The sequence below is a fragment of the Anopheles cruzii genome, chromosome 3 (genome assembly GCF_943734635.1).
Source record: "Anopheles cruzii chromosome 3, idAnoCruzAS_RS32_06, whole genome shotgun sequence".
In the NCBI taxonomy this organism is placed as follows: domain Eukaryota; kingdom Metazoa; phylum Arthropoda; class Insecta; order Diptera; family Culicidae; genus Anopheles; species Anopheles cruzii.
In genome coordinates, this window is record NC_069145.1 from 38,779,382 (window position 1) to 38,795,286 (window position 15,905).

Below are 15,905 nucleotides of genomic sequence, written 5' to 3' on the forward strand. Positions count from 1 at the left end.
CGCATCATCATCATCATCATCGTTCAGCAGCGTCATGCATGAGATGTTGTGAAACTTTCTATTTTTAATATCCACACGCTCGTGGCACTTTGGCGCCCAGCGGAAACCGTGCCCATCATGCCAGCCACCCGTTTTAAGCATATCGATCGATGATCGTTTATCGGTTTACTGGTGGTGGTAAGCCCTCACCCACCGGTCCCGCTCCCGCTCTGTCAGGTCGGTCACAGGCCACACGCCAGCGCTATCCTTTCCCGTCGTCAATCGATAAACAATGGTTAATTGATTTATAAATGTGCCATTGAATTTTGCTCACTTCACTGAACCTATTTATCGTTCGAGTGAGCCCGGAAACGAGCCCCAAAGGGATGCCAATCCCAGCGGGGGTCCCCGACGGCGTTCCAGGTCTCGGGCCTCGGCTCGCGGTTAGTTTATTTACATTAGAAGGAGCGAAATAAAACGAAGCCCTTCAGTCTAAGGACTAAGGAGTGGTTTCAATTCGGGTCACATTTTGTAAACCCCATTGCGCGGCCACTCCAGTCTCGCGTAAAGCAACATTTAAGTGTAACTATTGGATTCTTTCGGCTGGCGCCCAACGTGGGGCACGAAATGAACTCGCGATATGAAATTAACCACGTTTTTTAACGCGTTTATTTGGGTTACTTTTTACAACGGCAACGTTAATGGAAGCGGCAACGGTAACGGAACGGTAACAGGTTAAAAAATTCCGTGATCTCTCGCGGTCGCTTCTGGAATCCAAGTCTTTTGTCCGATCACGCTTACTCGCGCGCAGGCCGATCGGGCGAGGACCTTCACCCGGTCGGCCTGGTGGTATTGGTAGCTGCGTTCGAAGCGAGGTCGCTCTCCCGTGACCGGTAGCGCAGTCGTTCCGACAGTTAAGCGGGTAGATCGATATTCTCGCCGCTTAACTGACAGTAACGCTGCAACATTTTATCGCACGAGCCTGAATTAAAGTGCTGTTCCGAAAGGGCCGCCTGCGACCAGCTTGTGCCACAGACCCACCATAATGGCTCTTGCGAAAGCCCTTCCATACACTGTATCCTTTTTTGCGTCCCTGGCGTAAAGCGGCAACGCGCAAAAGTTCCGCCCGGGTTGTGGTATAATTATCATTATTGATGATTTAAAGTACGAAATTGCATCCATCCATCCACTCAGGCGAATAGCTCTCTCTCGTCCTGGTGCCGTCGCAAACCCGCGTTGCCACAAGCGCATGAGTACCACTCGCGAACAGCGTCTAGGGTTCTTGCGGTCACGGTACACGGAGCCAGCGTTTTGAGGTTAACACCGAAGTTGCATGTGCATGTGCAATGGCGGGCGGTGTTCGCGACAAGAACGCCCAACGATGGCGATGGCGGAATGGCCCGTTAGTTAGGACACTGGGCAACCGCATCGGTTGCCCGGGATCGACGCGCAGTCCCACGGGGAATTCTGGCGGCCATGGCTACGACTCAACACGATCCTTATTATTTTGCTGGCATCGCTGTGGTAATTATGATTACCATCGATTGGTTGGGCGGGCGTGTGTCGACGATGGCATGCCATAACTTACCGCCGAAGCCTAAGTGCACCGTGCGGGTGAAATCTCCATAATTGAAATAAAATTCCGAATCAAACTGCCTCCGCAGCCCACAGCCAATTGCAGGGTGTTTGCACGCCGAATTTCCGGTCATCAATCAGGAACCCGGGGCAGGGCGCAACATCGCCGTTGCAGCACTCGCGGCAGTGCTTTGTGCGTTGGTCATTGTGCTCAATTTGGTATTTGGCGGTAGCTTTTTTTTTGTCACCTACCGGGCGGAAAGTTTTACTTCCACATACCGTCATACCAAACACACTGCTGCACAGCACAAATCACATCCGACATCCAGGACCTACCGACGCGCGGTGCGCAAAGAAAACATGCTGCAATTTATTCACCTCGTAAATTGGTGAGCCCGGGCGGCGAACAACTTTTACCACACTGGAATGGCAATAAAATTAAGCAAACCGTAAACGACAGCAAATAAAAAACAGCGAAGCAGAGTGGAAAACTCGCACCAGGCGCCCGGCAGTTGATCGGGCGGCCGGCAAATGAATACCGGTGGCAAAGCGGTGGGATAAATAAATTTCAGCCAAAACTTTTTATTAATATTTTGTATGCTCCTTTGGCCGACACTTCTGCGGAGGGGTCAAAACGATCCAGAGAGAGTGTGAAAGAGTGAGCGGGACAGATTCGTAAAGAAACATGCCGCGAACAGTGTTTGTAATATTTCATGGACAACAATGCTGCTTGAGATTGCAAGGTTCATTATGCTCCGACTGGGCACAAACGCCAAAACGTGGTTGTTTATGGTTTTACATATTTTTAAGCTTTTTGGGTGTTACAAACTATCCTGAACTTAGCCACCGAAGGTAGGAAACGGACGGTCGCACCCTGTGCCTGTTAACCAATAAGTTTAAAACAATAGAGTTCAAAGCAACGGCGAACAATAGTTTGAAAAATGACCCTCCAACTTTTATGCTTATTTTGTTTAATATTGAATTAATTTATTTTATAACTTTCGTTACAATCGTGGGGGGATATTCCTCCAAAGCGGGGCATATTCCTCCCATACCCAATTAACGTAAGCGAATGAAAGGATTCACTTCTTTGCGAACCTCACAACCGGGTCAGATTTATTGGAATTCTTTTGGCGTCATTCAGTGCTCTGGATTGTACTTGCCTGCTATCTTACGGTACGGTTGGTGGTTTTGCTTGCCAGGGACCGTTTCAATTAAACATAAGACACACATAGCGTGTTGATGGCGACATGAAGGAACACACAAAAAACAGAATCCAGAAATGCAACACGATGTAGCAAAGGTTATTGCGATTCTTTTATTGACCTTCTTTTTCCCATCATTCAACACCGTTTCGCTGGTTGAGTCTTTGACCGTTTACAAACCACAGTGTGGCAGAACTGAGTCCACAGACCACAGCTCTTGGAAAAGCTGTATCCTTCTTCGCTAAAATCAAGATCACAAGGTCCGATAGATTTCTTTGGCAACCCTATCTTGTCCCGCCGTAAGCCACTAAGCCAATAAGAGTCGCTAGCGATTGAAAAAAAAAAACCAAGTCCATAAGGAGACGCCTCGGTAATGAAATTGGGTTCCCGAAGTATTTCAGTAAGTTTTGTTTTGCGAAGCTTTAGCGGCTTTTTTGTTCTAGACACAGTTAAACTTTACCTGTTTTACTTAATATGCCTCTAACATGATGTTTTAAAAGAGGAGTGTTGGAGTTTACATTGGCAAAAGTATAAAACTGACTGATTTCTTCATGACCCAACTAACGTTACACGTTTCCTTCCATAATCCGCATCAGTTGAATGTTTCATTACACAATTCTACCTTCTGCAAAATTGAAGGCATTAAATCCGAACTACACATCTGCAGTGCCTCTAATAGCGGCCAAATAAGGAAGCATCACGTATCGGTTGTAAAGTATTCATTCCTCCAAAATTGAGGCCAACCTCCAAATAACCCGTAAATAAGATGAAGGTGGTAAAGTACCATTACATTGCCTCTTCGCTTTAACATTACGCTTCCCGTCTCTGTTGCATTCAGTTTCTGTATTCGTATGAAGATTCCCAATTCGAAGCATATCCTCGAAGCACTAACAGCATACAGGTGCCGTGTGGTGCGATATGTTGTTTTGTTTTTATTGGTGGCGCAATGGTTGGCGGGTTCCGTTTGCCGTTTCGTGCCGCGTGTTGGTCTTACGAATTGTTCCCATAATCCTTCGCCGTTTGCCTTTCAATATGGTACAACTTGCGTACCGCGCCCCCTTGCGATTCGATGCCTTTGCCGAGAGCACCGCGAATCGAAAGAAAAATAGAAAAGAATATGAATTCTAATGTGCTGCTTTCGGATTCGAGTGCCACCTGCTCCGAGAACCAAATGCGCGATGGTAGAATGCAGTGCAGATTGTCCACGTTCTCTGCTCTAGCGAACGGCAAAACTTTGGGGTTGTAAATTTAATTAAATAAGCTCCCGTGTGCCTTCATTCGGCATTATCTTATTAGAAAAGAAATTGATTCTGACATCGGTAATTTATGCAAATTGGGCTTTCTAAACATTGCAAAACATGTTTTACGCCGAACAATAAATAGAAAGAATCTCACAAACTTTTTTACTAGTTTATTAATTGAGATATAATAAATTCAAACAAATACACTAAATCTTGGGTTCGAAGAGTATTCGTGGAAGAATTTTGAATGTGTTTCGGGTATTACAAGATAAATTTGTTATTCAACCAAGTTGAGAGTATTTGCCCACAAAGGATACAAAAGCTCAACATACTTCCTCCAAGCGCATTGTCCCGAAACAGCGCACAACAAGCTGGCAAGTTGGCAGGAAGTTCGCCAGAGTCTTCGTGTATTTTTTATACAGGAAATTAGCAGAGCATTCGCCACTATGAGAAAGCGATAAGCATTATTAATTTACCGTTGAACATAACGAACACTCTGCCCCACCGTAAATCCCCGCGGCTTCATTAATACGAAATCTCTCGTTGGCTATTCGCTGAGTCATTCGTTTACCGACACCATTCAATGTGGTGCCAATGGACATATTTACCGAACAGCTTTACGATGGATATTTTACGTCCATCGTCATTTCTTCGAATGACAGAGACCCTCGCCCAACCACCCAACAACACCCGGCTCCTGTCTGGACGCATGTCCTGCCAGTCACACCGATGGCTGCTTTATACTGCAGCGTAATGGTTGCGTACGGTTGCGAGCTGCGAAACAAGGACGAGCATTTCGAATCGACGAATTACGTTTCTGGCGGTGCCTGCATTTTTCATCATTCGTTCGTTTTAATGGCGAAATGGCCTGAAGGTCTGACCCGAGCAGCCGTGCCTGATGGTTTTATATCGGAGGGTCGATCAGCATTAACTTTTGACTCGTTTTAATTAACCTTCGCCTTTCCATCGCTCATTTCCGTATCATCGATGTCGCCCCAAAAGACAAAAAATCGAAACAAAAATTGATGAAATGGATAATTATTATTTTTCACTTTAGGATATTTGAAAATGGCAGTAACGATCATTTTCACCATTAGAATCAATCGCTTGCCCACCTTCCCATTAAGGATTAATATTTCTCCATTTTAAGATAATCGTTTCCATATTTTATCTGCATCCTTTACCACACAGATACGGTCGCTGGGTGACCCGTCGGGTGGCGATAGGCACGATAGCAGTCATCTGGCTGCTTGCCGCCCTGGTTTCGTTTGTACCGATTTCGTTCGATCTGCACCGGGACAAACGGGACAAGACGGACATGTCGCTCAAAATCAACGGGGTGAAGTACGAGACGTGTGCCCTCGATCTAACACCAACCTACGCCGTTGTTTCTAGTTGTATAAGTTTCTACGTACCTTGTATAGTAATGATCGGTATCTACTGTAGGTAAGTAAATGCTATTAAATTTGTTTGTCCATAGTACCATCGATTCAAACGGTTTTAAATACTATCTTACACGATATGTGTTGGTCTTACACAAAAAGGCTACTTGGAAATTTAAAAATGCATATTCTATCGCTGTAAGCAATTTGCAAAGGAATAAATTCTTGGAAAAAGATTCAAAGATGCTTCTATAGCCAGCACGCAGAAAAAAAAGATGGAAAACATGGCTTTCTGGTTAACAATAGTCACCTATTTCAAGCCGTTGGGTTTGTGTAGGGGTTAAATTTTGATCACATCACGAATAAACGTGAGCAACCGCGAGTTATAGGTTTCTTTACCTCTCAAAGTAGTGAATATTATTCCGCCCTTGAATGTATGTTTAAATCATGCCACACGTTTGACTTTCAGATTGTACTGCTACGCCCAAAAGCACGTCAAATCGATACGGGCCGTCACTCGACCCGGTGAGATAAGCGAGAAGCGCTATCGCAGTATACGAAAGCCCAAGAGCTCGAAGAACAAGTTAAAGCTTCGCCAGCTAGCGCACCACGCTTCGTCGCCCTACCACGTGTCCGATCACAAGGCAGCGATCACCGTGGGGGTCATCATGGGCGTGTTCCTAATCTGTTGGGTGCCGTTCTTTTGTGTAAATATTATTGCTGCATTCTGCAAGACTTGCATCGGCCAGCAAACGTTCAAGGTCCTGTCCTGGCTGGGGTACTCCAACTCGGCGTTCAATCCAATCATCTACTCGATCTTCAACACCGAGTTTCGGGAGGCCTTCAAGCGCATCCTGACGACTAGGAGCTCCTGGTGCTGTGGGCAGGAAATGGGGAACATTTATCCTCGCAGCAGCGACCGATACGTAACGGACTATGCCGCGAAGAATGTGGTAATGAACTCGGGACGGTCGTCCGCCGACCTCGAGCAGGTGTCAGCAATTTGACCTTACTAAGCAACATCAACAACCGCAGGACAAGCACTACAGCACCCCGATCCCCGGCCTGTTTTCGATACGCAAACCCCCTTGGCAGAGCTTAGCCATTCACCCTACGCTCCGAGGCAGACAACGTCTGAAATGGCTTCGTCCAATGTCTAGACGCACGTGACAATGAGTGCCAGAGAACATTGAATCAATTGTAAGGAATTGGTCTCAAAAGGCGCGACACCTTATATTCCGAGCTTCTCCCAAATCTCACACTCACTTACAATGCTAAGGATTTGCTACTCAAGACTGGCTTCCCTACTCTCTGTTCATAGAGACCGAACTCACAAAGCAGGATCGCCGCACGTGTCGTGTAGTATTAGGGTTTAGGGATTTATGTTCTCGCTGTTGTTGATGTTGAAATTGTAGAGCCAATCTAGTTGACAAAGAAACGAAATCATCACAAAATATTCAATTCTGTCTAGATCCTGATGATACTCGGCAGTACCGTTCCCCCGAGTCCCCTCTAGCGTGGTCGGTCGTTGGTCCACTCAATTAAAATCAAACCAAACACATAAAAAAAACCAGAAACCAAATTACATATCTGCGATCATTTCAAAGCTAGTAGACTAGTATACGTAGGTAGTGGGTTAAGTTGCAGGTAGATGGGCACGTAAAGACTAGATAAGTAAGCGATCTAGAAATTTCAAATCAAACGCACTGCTACCGAGTCCCGTGATAGATGCAATTATGAAGTCAAAATGAACAAAGTATCAGTCCTGCGTTTGAATGCGTGTTAGAAAGGTAAAAGTTGTCATGTCCACCGGCATTCCAGCGACGGATAGAGACGAATCTGTAAAATATTAACTCCCCCGCACTCAAATCGCCCACACTTATGGAAGTGAAAACAAAAAACCAAACATTCGTAATGTAAATGTGTTCGCTAACATTAGTAGTCAGTAGTGAAAATGAATGGCTTTTATCGATTTGAAGTAGAACTTTCGAACTGTAACACATTTATATTTATTTCTGTCTGAGTTGGCAAATATGTCTCGATTTTCTTGCTATTCTTCCAAGTCTACACACCCAAGGATCTGGGTGAAAAGTCGAAAAATATTTAATAGTTACTTGACGATAAGACTGATTACCGATTATTTACATTAAGAAAAGAAAAAATTTATGTTAGTTTTTCATGCATGCGTTCAAGGCAAAAGTTCATTCGTGAAATGTGGCGTACTAAATCGCTGTTATACGGCGCGCCGAAGAGGCTCACTTCATGCAAAAATCATTAACAATTCTTTAAACATATGTTTTCGAAACAATAAACGACAGACGAACTAACGGAGAAAAGCACCGCCGAGGTACATTTAAAAACTTCCAAAACATTGACAATTATGACGTGAAGAATGTAAATCTTTGAAACAGTAAACTGTACGACTGGTTAGAAGGATCGGAATCGTAATTGATGTACGAGTAAGTGGCTAGATGGTTTCTACGATAAAAAAGTATTTAACAAACAAATAACAACCAAGGAGCAAGTTTTGTAAGCGGGAACATTGTGACTACCCAAATACCTTCCACACCAACTACTACACTAGAAAAATAATGAAGCAATCATCAACTACAAATGAACCACATTATCTCTTTAACTGACCTTCCCCTACACATAAATGCGTTAAGGTGATGCATCTAGCGAACCAGAAATTGATTACAGTTCTAGAAAACACTAAGTAAGGGTTTAGTATGTTATTTCATTAAAACATGTTTAATACTTCTGTAATTGTTGAACGATGACTGTAAGGAAATGAATATCTCTACTCTCCGTTGTCTATGAACCGAAAAAAAACAATCATTTTGATGGACCAATGTTGATAATTTTACTCCCTCGTTATGCTTTGTTATAGACGTTTATATTGCATTGTTTACTCGAGCACTGCGTCTCGTTGTTGCGAGTCGTCTACTACCTTAGCTACTGTTGAAAGTTTGCTCAAGCCAGCACCTATGGGGAACGGAACACGAAGCACGACGGGAAACACCCGGAAGCCTTCGTCTCTTTGATACAGGATTGCGTTCTAACAATCTCTCTACTACAAATTATCACACCAAACCCTTTGAACTAACTCTATAGACAGTCTGGTTTGGAGTGTGAAGTAAGAAAATATATAAACTAAACAAACCCCATCATCAAGTATATGTTGTAGAGACGTTTCTACCGACAGTGTGAATATTTCTAGTGAAGAAGATTAAAGCTTTATGTACCTTTTGCCAGGTGAAACAAGACAAACAATGGTGTGAATATCCGTTTTAGAGCCCCCGTCACCATCCCAAGCACCACGATACAAGTAGAAAGATCCACTGAAACTATGTACCCACTAGTTCTACCTGCTAGCAGTGCCCTTACCTGTTCCAAAAAAAAAGTCAAAAGTGCAGTGGCGATGGGAGCCCAGAACTATTCTTAAGAAATTTCATGATCGCATAGTAAAGGTAGTGAGATAGGGTAAATGATGACATAGTCAATGCGAACCTACAACTAATTCCCCACTCACGCTAGCGCTACAGCAACTAAGCAAACGTGGAGAGTGTAGTCCAGCAGCAAACAGGGAGCGTCCACAGGCAAACCAACCCCGCCGCCATCTTGTGAATGCAAATGAAAAATTATGTTTTCGTTGAAAAAATCGAACAAGAAATGTCGAATAGAAACGCATTGAAAGCCAGCATTTTGTGCAACTAATACGGTCGACCAAATTACGTGAGAAAAATACTGAGAAAAGGTATAACAACAACACACAGGTAATGAGTTTTCAGGTGAACCGTATCTTCTTCGGTTTGGTGAGTACATTGCTGTTGCTACTTCCAACAAATGAGCCGAAAAAAATGCCCCCCTCAAGTCTATCTTCATTATCCTAACATGTTTTTTGGTTTTTAAATCGACTCTGATATCGTCTCAGGGAGTTTATTTTCTTTTGCAGAAGAGTACGCGTGCGGCAGCCGATTTTAATGAAAAACGTTTCGTTACACATTCGCAAACAGCGACCGTGGATCTTGCGTTTGATGTTGATTTGTCCAATCCAACAATCCGTTGGAAGCATGACGTGAGGTGCACTTGCGTAGAAAGTCCGAAGCGTTGGATGGGAAGAAAATTGAATTCTATCACCTTCCATTTGCATAGGATTTTCCTAAGCAAACCGCCGGTTGAGAGATGGAGAGAGAAGAAAAACCGGTAGATCAGTACTTCATTATACAGCATGGTTCTTCACAAAATGGACGCGAAGTGTACTTTCATCGTTTTCCGTAAAGGTGTACAGCTCCATTAAAAAATAAAACGGCAACATTATTACTAACATTCTAAAACCTATGGAACCGCTTTTTCGTCTTCTCTCTCTCTTTCTCTCTATCTCTCTCTCTGTTTCTCTTCGTCCTCGGATTCATGCCCGGGACGAGAATGGGATGAAACTTTTTAACGAGTTTTTGGACACTGTCACAACATTGCCACAGGTTGACCGTGTATATCCTGGCAAGTTTGTAACCTTCGATTGAGTACTCCTGGAAAGGAAGTTTCCTTAATGCTAATCAAACACGCCTGTGCCCCGATCCCACAAAGCTTTTTTCTGACACTTACACTTATCGCCTTAACATGAATTTTAATTTATCGCACCGTTGACCATCAGCAACCTGAATTAATAATTCAAAAAAATGTCATTTTGCACCGGAAATAGATCCGAAATTCCAGATTTCCAATTGCTTCGGTGAGCATCTTACGTCTGAGCAAATGTTTAAGAATAACTTTTCGAAATGGAGCACTTCCTAAATTTAGCTTCGATTAGCAATGTTATTCAATTAGATTTTTTTAAATACTGTTTTCCAACTCAAGCACATCCAGTAACAACAAGTCTATCGCGCAGAAACCGTAAAACGCGTCACTGTTTCAGTAGCAGCATCAGTCAGAGCCATTCTTTTGGCAGACAATTTCACTCGCTTGAATGGAGGTTTTTATATATTCATCCTTCCTTATATTTATGTCAACAGTTCGCACAGTGAAAACAATAGCACTCTTTTATTCTTATGCTTTTCTTTATAAAATCTAATTCAATGCAATTCACCTCAAAATTAACAATGGATGTAAATACACGGAGCTCATCAGAACGCTTACTAAGACTTGCTAGATTATCTACGGCTTACGTTTGGGACCAAATTTGGGACCGATGCATTGTTAGATTTATGTTATGGACAATGTGATGCCACGCGTTGTGAATGCTTTTTCTCTTTTCGCAACAATAATAGAATTTGAATATACGTGTTGGACTGAATATTTGCTGTCGCCTCGGCGCCAATGTTCCATTATCCTTCAAGGTAGAAATTATGGACTGTGAATGCTTTTATATGGGGAAATGTTTCTATTGTCAGGATTAACATAATATCAACAGAGCACACCCAGTTTCGGGCTCCAGCGGCTATCAACAGGAGAAGAATCAATGTGGAGGCATATGGATTCTACACATCAACATCATGAGGAAAATTGTACTTCGCACCGACCCGAACAATAGTTCCATCCAGCGTGTGAAACGATGTTAAGCATAAATGTTTCAATTTATGTCGACAAAGTAAAACAAGCACCAGGGATGAAAAGCTACATTTCCAAAAGTACATGACACTATTTATTAAATTTCGGTAACCCAAATTTAAATTTCGTTTTTCACACATTTAAAGCTGCTTATGGCACTGTTTTTTCGCTCTTAGAATAATATCATATTTTTTAAATTACCGTCAACACCATGTTTAGCGCTGAAAAGTCAAACAAACCGAGGTTTGCTCTTAACCGGAAACAAATGAGCGCTTATTTCCAAGGCCAGTAGATTTTCTTTCGATGTGGGCACCTCGTGTAAACTACGAACATTATGTGGTATGCTGTGGGAGTTGCGGTTTTCTGGCTTATATTATCCCGACCCGAGCATACCTACGCCGTGTGGAACATATTCATTTTAACCGTTCCATGATGGGAGTTTGAATTTAATACAATAACCACTCGGTTGAGGTTGCCGTTTCGTTCGGTCGGACACATGCTCAGTTGGGCTGTGCCTTTCAAATTCACAACAGGCAACACATTTTTAAACTGCAAACCACTAAATCCTCGCAGCGTAGCAGCCGTTTGTCCGGCTTCGCTCTCCAAAACAACAGCAAACCAAATGTGCTACTAGTGCAAGGATCATACCTTGGACCACGGCCAGGATCCAATGCATCTTTTGCTATACATCTCGTATGGCACACACTGTCTATTGTTTAAACGTGGAACTTTCCATGAGGAAGTGGATAATCCCCGTTTGTTGCTGACTTTGTACATTTCAGAATATTTGAACAAGCTGAATTGAGCGGTATGGTTTCCCGCCATAAATCGTACATCGCACACTTTCCCGAAGGAGAGCGTTTTTCATCTGACCGGCTTTTCTCTCAAACTGCTAATGGCTTAAATGAGAAGTTTGGCTTAGCGAAAGGTTTAAGGGAACCTGTACAATATTTCAAATGATTATGCACAAAAGTTCCTAAATTGATTACTGCCAGCAATCCGCACGTTCGTCCGGTTTCCATCCTCTTAGCAAACGATTCGAAGGAAGGTTTTCAATTCAATTTCAAAGCCCCTGCGCAATCATCACTCACCCGAGTGGCTCATTCTTTGGCAAATGTAATTAAACTACAGAAACGGGATTGTGGAAGCGCACGAATTCGTTTTCCGCGAACCGTGCCGTGACTGTGCCGGGCGTACGGTGTTGAGGTCGTTACGGACACGGTGCTTTTTGAGCCGCGTGGAGTTTTAAACTATTTGCCGTTTCAGAAACCGGTGGAAAACAGCGTTCCGGTCTGGTACCTCCGAATTGGTGTGCATCGGAACCTACGACTTTGCGCGATCTACAACGAGCGACAGTGGAACGATAAAAAAAAATCAACGAAATCGCCACGCTGGACTCACGGGCAAATTGGAGGAAAACGAATCGGATGTAATCAAATTTTGAATTAAATCTTACCGAAGCACTAAACATGACTAAAAGACTGCTCTCGGCTCCAGTGAGAGAAAAACCTCTTGACTTGTCACGCGTACCGTCAACCGAGGCTCAAGTGATAGATCATAGCACTACCAAAATTTCCTCAACTCAGCTGCAGTCCCTGTAGGTTGAGTTTAATCTGGTTTGCTGCTGCGTGGCGCGTCAACGTTAGGATATCTGGGTGCTCGTAGCTGTCTAATTTTCCTTGATTATCTGCATTCATCCGGACAACTTCCTGCGCTAAGCGCTATCGATATCAGCGTGAAGGCAATCAGGGGCAGATTTTTGCAGATTTGGAAATCCAATCCCTGGAACTAGTCGACGATTCTATCCGTCTAACACTTTTCCCTAGAACCCAATGGGCGGTATCATAGGAAATGTCCGATCGATGGACCAGAAATCGCACAAGCTGGCAGCAGGATACGTTCGCAAACGTGTTCCGTGCACCAAGTCTACGCAGAATCCGACCGTCGTGAACTAGCAAAGATGTTCAGCTTTGATTTGAGGATTTGTGACGATTTGTGTGAATGGTTAACTGGTTCGTAAACGAACTCTTTGAACGTCTATCGTCAATTCAAGGAATACATTTCTTTCGATTCAAGGAATGATTTGAATGCTCATGTCCCTGCTTACGAACGAATTCGTATTGTATATTTTTCGGCCAATTTTGGTGTCAAAAATGCTTAGCATGTCCATTGCTTGCGAAATAAGTCTCGCCGAACTTCTCGACACGTGTACCAACCCAAACCGAGAACCCAAATTTGTCGGATGTTTGATGAATATTAATCAAAAAATTTACTTCTACAACGACAATGCCGGCCGGTGACGCATTCACATCGGCATGACCATCATAAATATGGAAATTTTGTATTTTTCTATCGATACAGATGTCCCATTCGTTACAGTTAAATGTTTGCTGAAAACGTACCAATCGGACCAAGCGGAGGATTGGAGGATTAGCAGACCGGCATTCACTCTCTGGAAGGAGGAAGGACTTTTCACCGTGACCAGAATTTGTGTTCCCTACTGAAACAGCAAGTCCAAGCTGGCATTACACTTGCACTACACAAAACTCCGAAGGTCCCCAAGCAGCAGAACACACCGCCCTAGCCTCACCAACATTCGATCGGTAATCCATTAATCTTACTACTGCCCGGCACTAGAGGTAACGGTTTGTGAAGTTGGTTCGCGTAAGTTCCAACTACCCGACGGTTCCGGTAGATGCAGGCGAACAAAAAAAACCGCTCCAATGCCGCCAAAGCAGTTCCCTCCGCTTCCAGGAGTGTTGGAAAGAAATTGAATTTATCTATCATTTCCATACTGTTCATGCGAGGCCCCCTTTTTTCGTGGGCACTTTCTCCTGTTCGTAGTAAAACCCCCAGATCTACCACAATCTTACGCCTTTTGGTTCGTTTCCTGCAGTGCTTTTGCTGCGACCCCTGTTTTTTGTTCGGTTTTTTGTTTGCCCAAGCTCCACATTCCAATTTCGCTGTCCTTGAATGCTCTCGGAGCGAGAAAAACGACTTTTCTTGGCCCTGTGCGCCCATCCGTTGCCCTCTATGATTGGTCTCGAAAATCAATGATAGATTTTGGGATTTTCCGCGATGCAAATTGCTGTCCGCATGGTAACGATAGATTCGAATTTGCCCAAATTTTGCTTTTCCGCTCCGCAGCACGTCGAGCAGTTCAAGGAAAGGGAGGAAAATTTCTGGCAAAAAAGGCGACGACGGTTCGATGCCGCCATACGACGAAGCAGAATAAATGGACCAAAACGTACCAACGTCGGCTCAGCGGCAGTTTCAACTGGCAGCTTTTCTTTGTGGGTTTAAAGGCTGACTTTTGTTGGCCCGTTGTAGCATTGTGCTGTAAAGATGATGCTAGATGATGCTTTTAACGGTCCCATTCGCAAACCAATCGGCTTTACGATTCGAAAGTACTAACAGACATGCGACACACGCAAAAACAATTTCAAGGAATAAGGTGTAGTGGCACAAAGTTCTCGCTGCTCTAAATTGATGCTTTAATTTAAGACCAATTGACAGTGGGAAAGGCAGTATCGTCCAATTATACATCTTGTAGAGTTAGAACGAGGACAAAGTTGGAACGAAACGTGACTTTGCCCAAAAAGAATCAGACTGATTGCTGGCTCGGAAACGCAATTAGTAATGGATGTCAAAATGATCATGCCACCGAAGTGAGTTCTCCAGGCTCTGTGCCCTTCACGAAGATTGTCAGGCCCGCACAGTACAAGCAAATCTATATATATAAAAGAGTACCGCGTTATTGGTCCTCTCTTTATAACTCAAGAACGGCTGAACCGATTTGGCTGAAAATTGGTGTGGAGGTAGCTTAGATCCAAGGGGGTAAAATAGGATACTTTTTATAATCCGATCGCGTCACAATGAAGCCACAATACGCACAATGTGTTTTTCTCCCCCCCCCACCCCTCCCCTTTCCCCATCCAAATAAGGTCGACGCGATCTCTCCCGCTGAGGCGGCATCGACAAACGATAGACAGAGAGCGAAACAGCAAGCAATTGTCTCTCTCTTGCGTATGTTTACACTCTCTCTCACGAACGCCGAATAGTTTGGCAAATTGTCAGCCAGTGAGAGAGCGCAAAAGCAAACAATTGTTTACTTCTCTTTCAAGCTTCCGCCCCGCTCTCGCGAGCAGTTCGACTATTCACATCTCATTTCATCATTCGCGTCGTAAAAAAATTATCGTGCGTGGGAATAATATTGAATACTTCATTTTAAACACTTGCTTTTTCGGGAAATAATTTTAATCGTAGGGAAGCATTCACCAGTAAGTATTTACTTAAAAATAGTGAAATTGTACCGTACCGTGTTTTGTTTGGGAAAAAATGTGAAGATTCGTGCAATCCTGATCTTCAGGTGAATAAGGAGATACCAGCTAACGATTAGGAATGCCAGCGCCAAATCGTGAACTGAATGACGTATATAATCGAGATGTTTGGCGCATGTTGCGAGATGTTTTGGAGGGGCAATGATTTTACTGTCCTGAAATTTCCGCCAAACACTGCCAGTAATTCCAAGATCAGCTGCCGAAATGAAGTGCTTCTTTTCTTATTGGACAACGACCGTTGAACGGTTTTAGCCTGCACCAACCAGCGACAATGTTAACCTCTGATACTCTTTCTAAACGTTCGTTTTTACGGGCCGGGTTGTTAGTCCCGCGCCAACCCCCCTGGAACGCCGGAATCGGGAATCGAACCCATGGCCAGCTGCGATACAGGGACGAGCGTTACCGGCTGCTCCTATCACCGGGGGCCCATTGCCTCTGGGGCGAAACAGAGTTCGCCGGGCCTGCTAGTTTAATATAATTAACCGTATTATCACGGCAAATGAATGGTAATGTTGTGCCATTGTCGCCATTAGCCATACCACCGGAGCATCATTCTGCGCTACCACGTTATAACGTTCGTTGATTTTATGTCCAGATACTGATACCTTTCGACCCGACCACCACTTCTTTTATTCT

General features: G+C 43.8%; 1 protein-coding gene across 1 annotated transcript in view; it reads left to right on the forward strand.

Moving 5' to 3' along the window:
- Positions 1-6,464, forward strand: part of LOC128271396 (dopamine receptor 1-like) — a 69,921-nt gene extending 63,457 nt beyond the window's left edge. The window contains exons 5-6 of the mRNA XM_053008891.1: positions 5,192-5,446; positions 5,852-6,464. Coding sequence (XP_052864851.1) covers positions 5,192-5,446; positions 5,852-6,389 — 793 coding nt within the window. The 3' untranslated portion in view covers positions 6,390-6,464. The remainder of the gene's footprint in view (positions 1-5,191; positions 5,447-5,851) is intronic.
- The last annotated feature ends 9,441 nt before the right edge of the window (positions 6,465-15,905 follow it).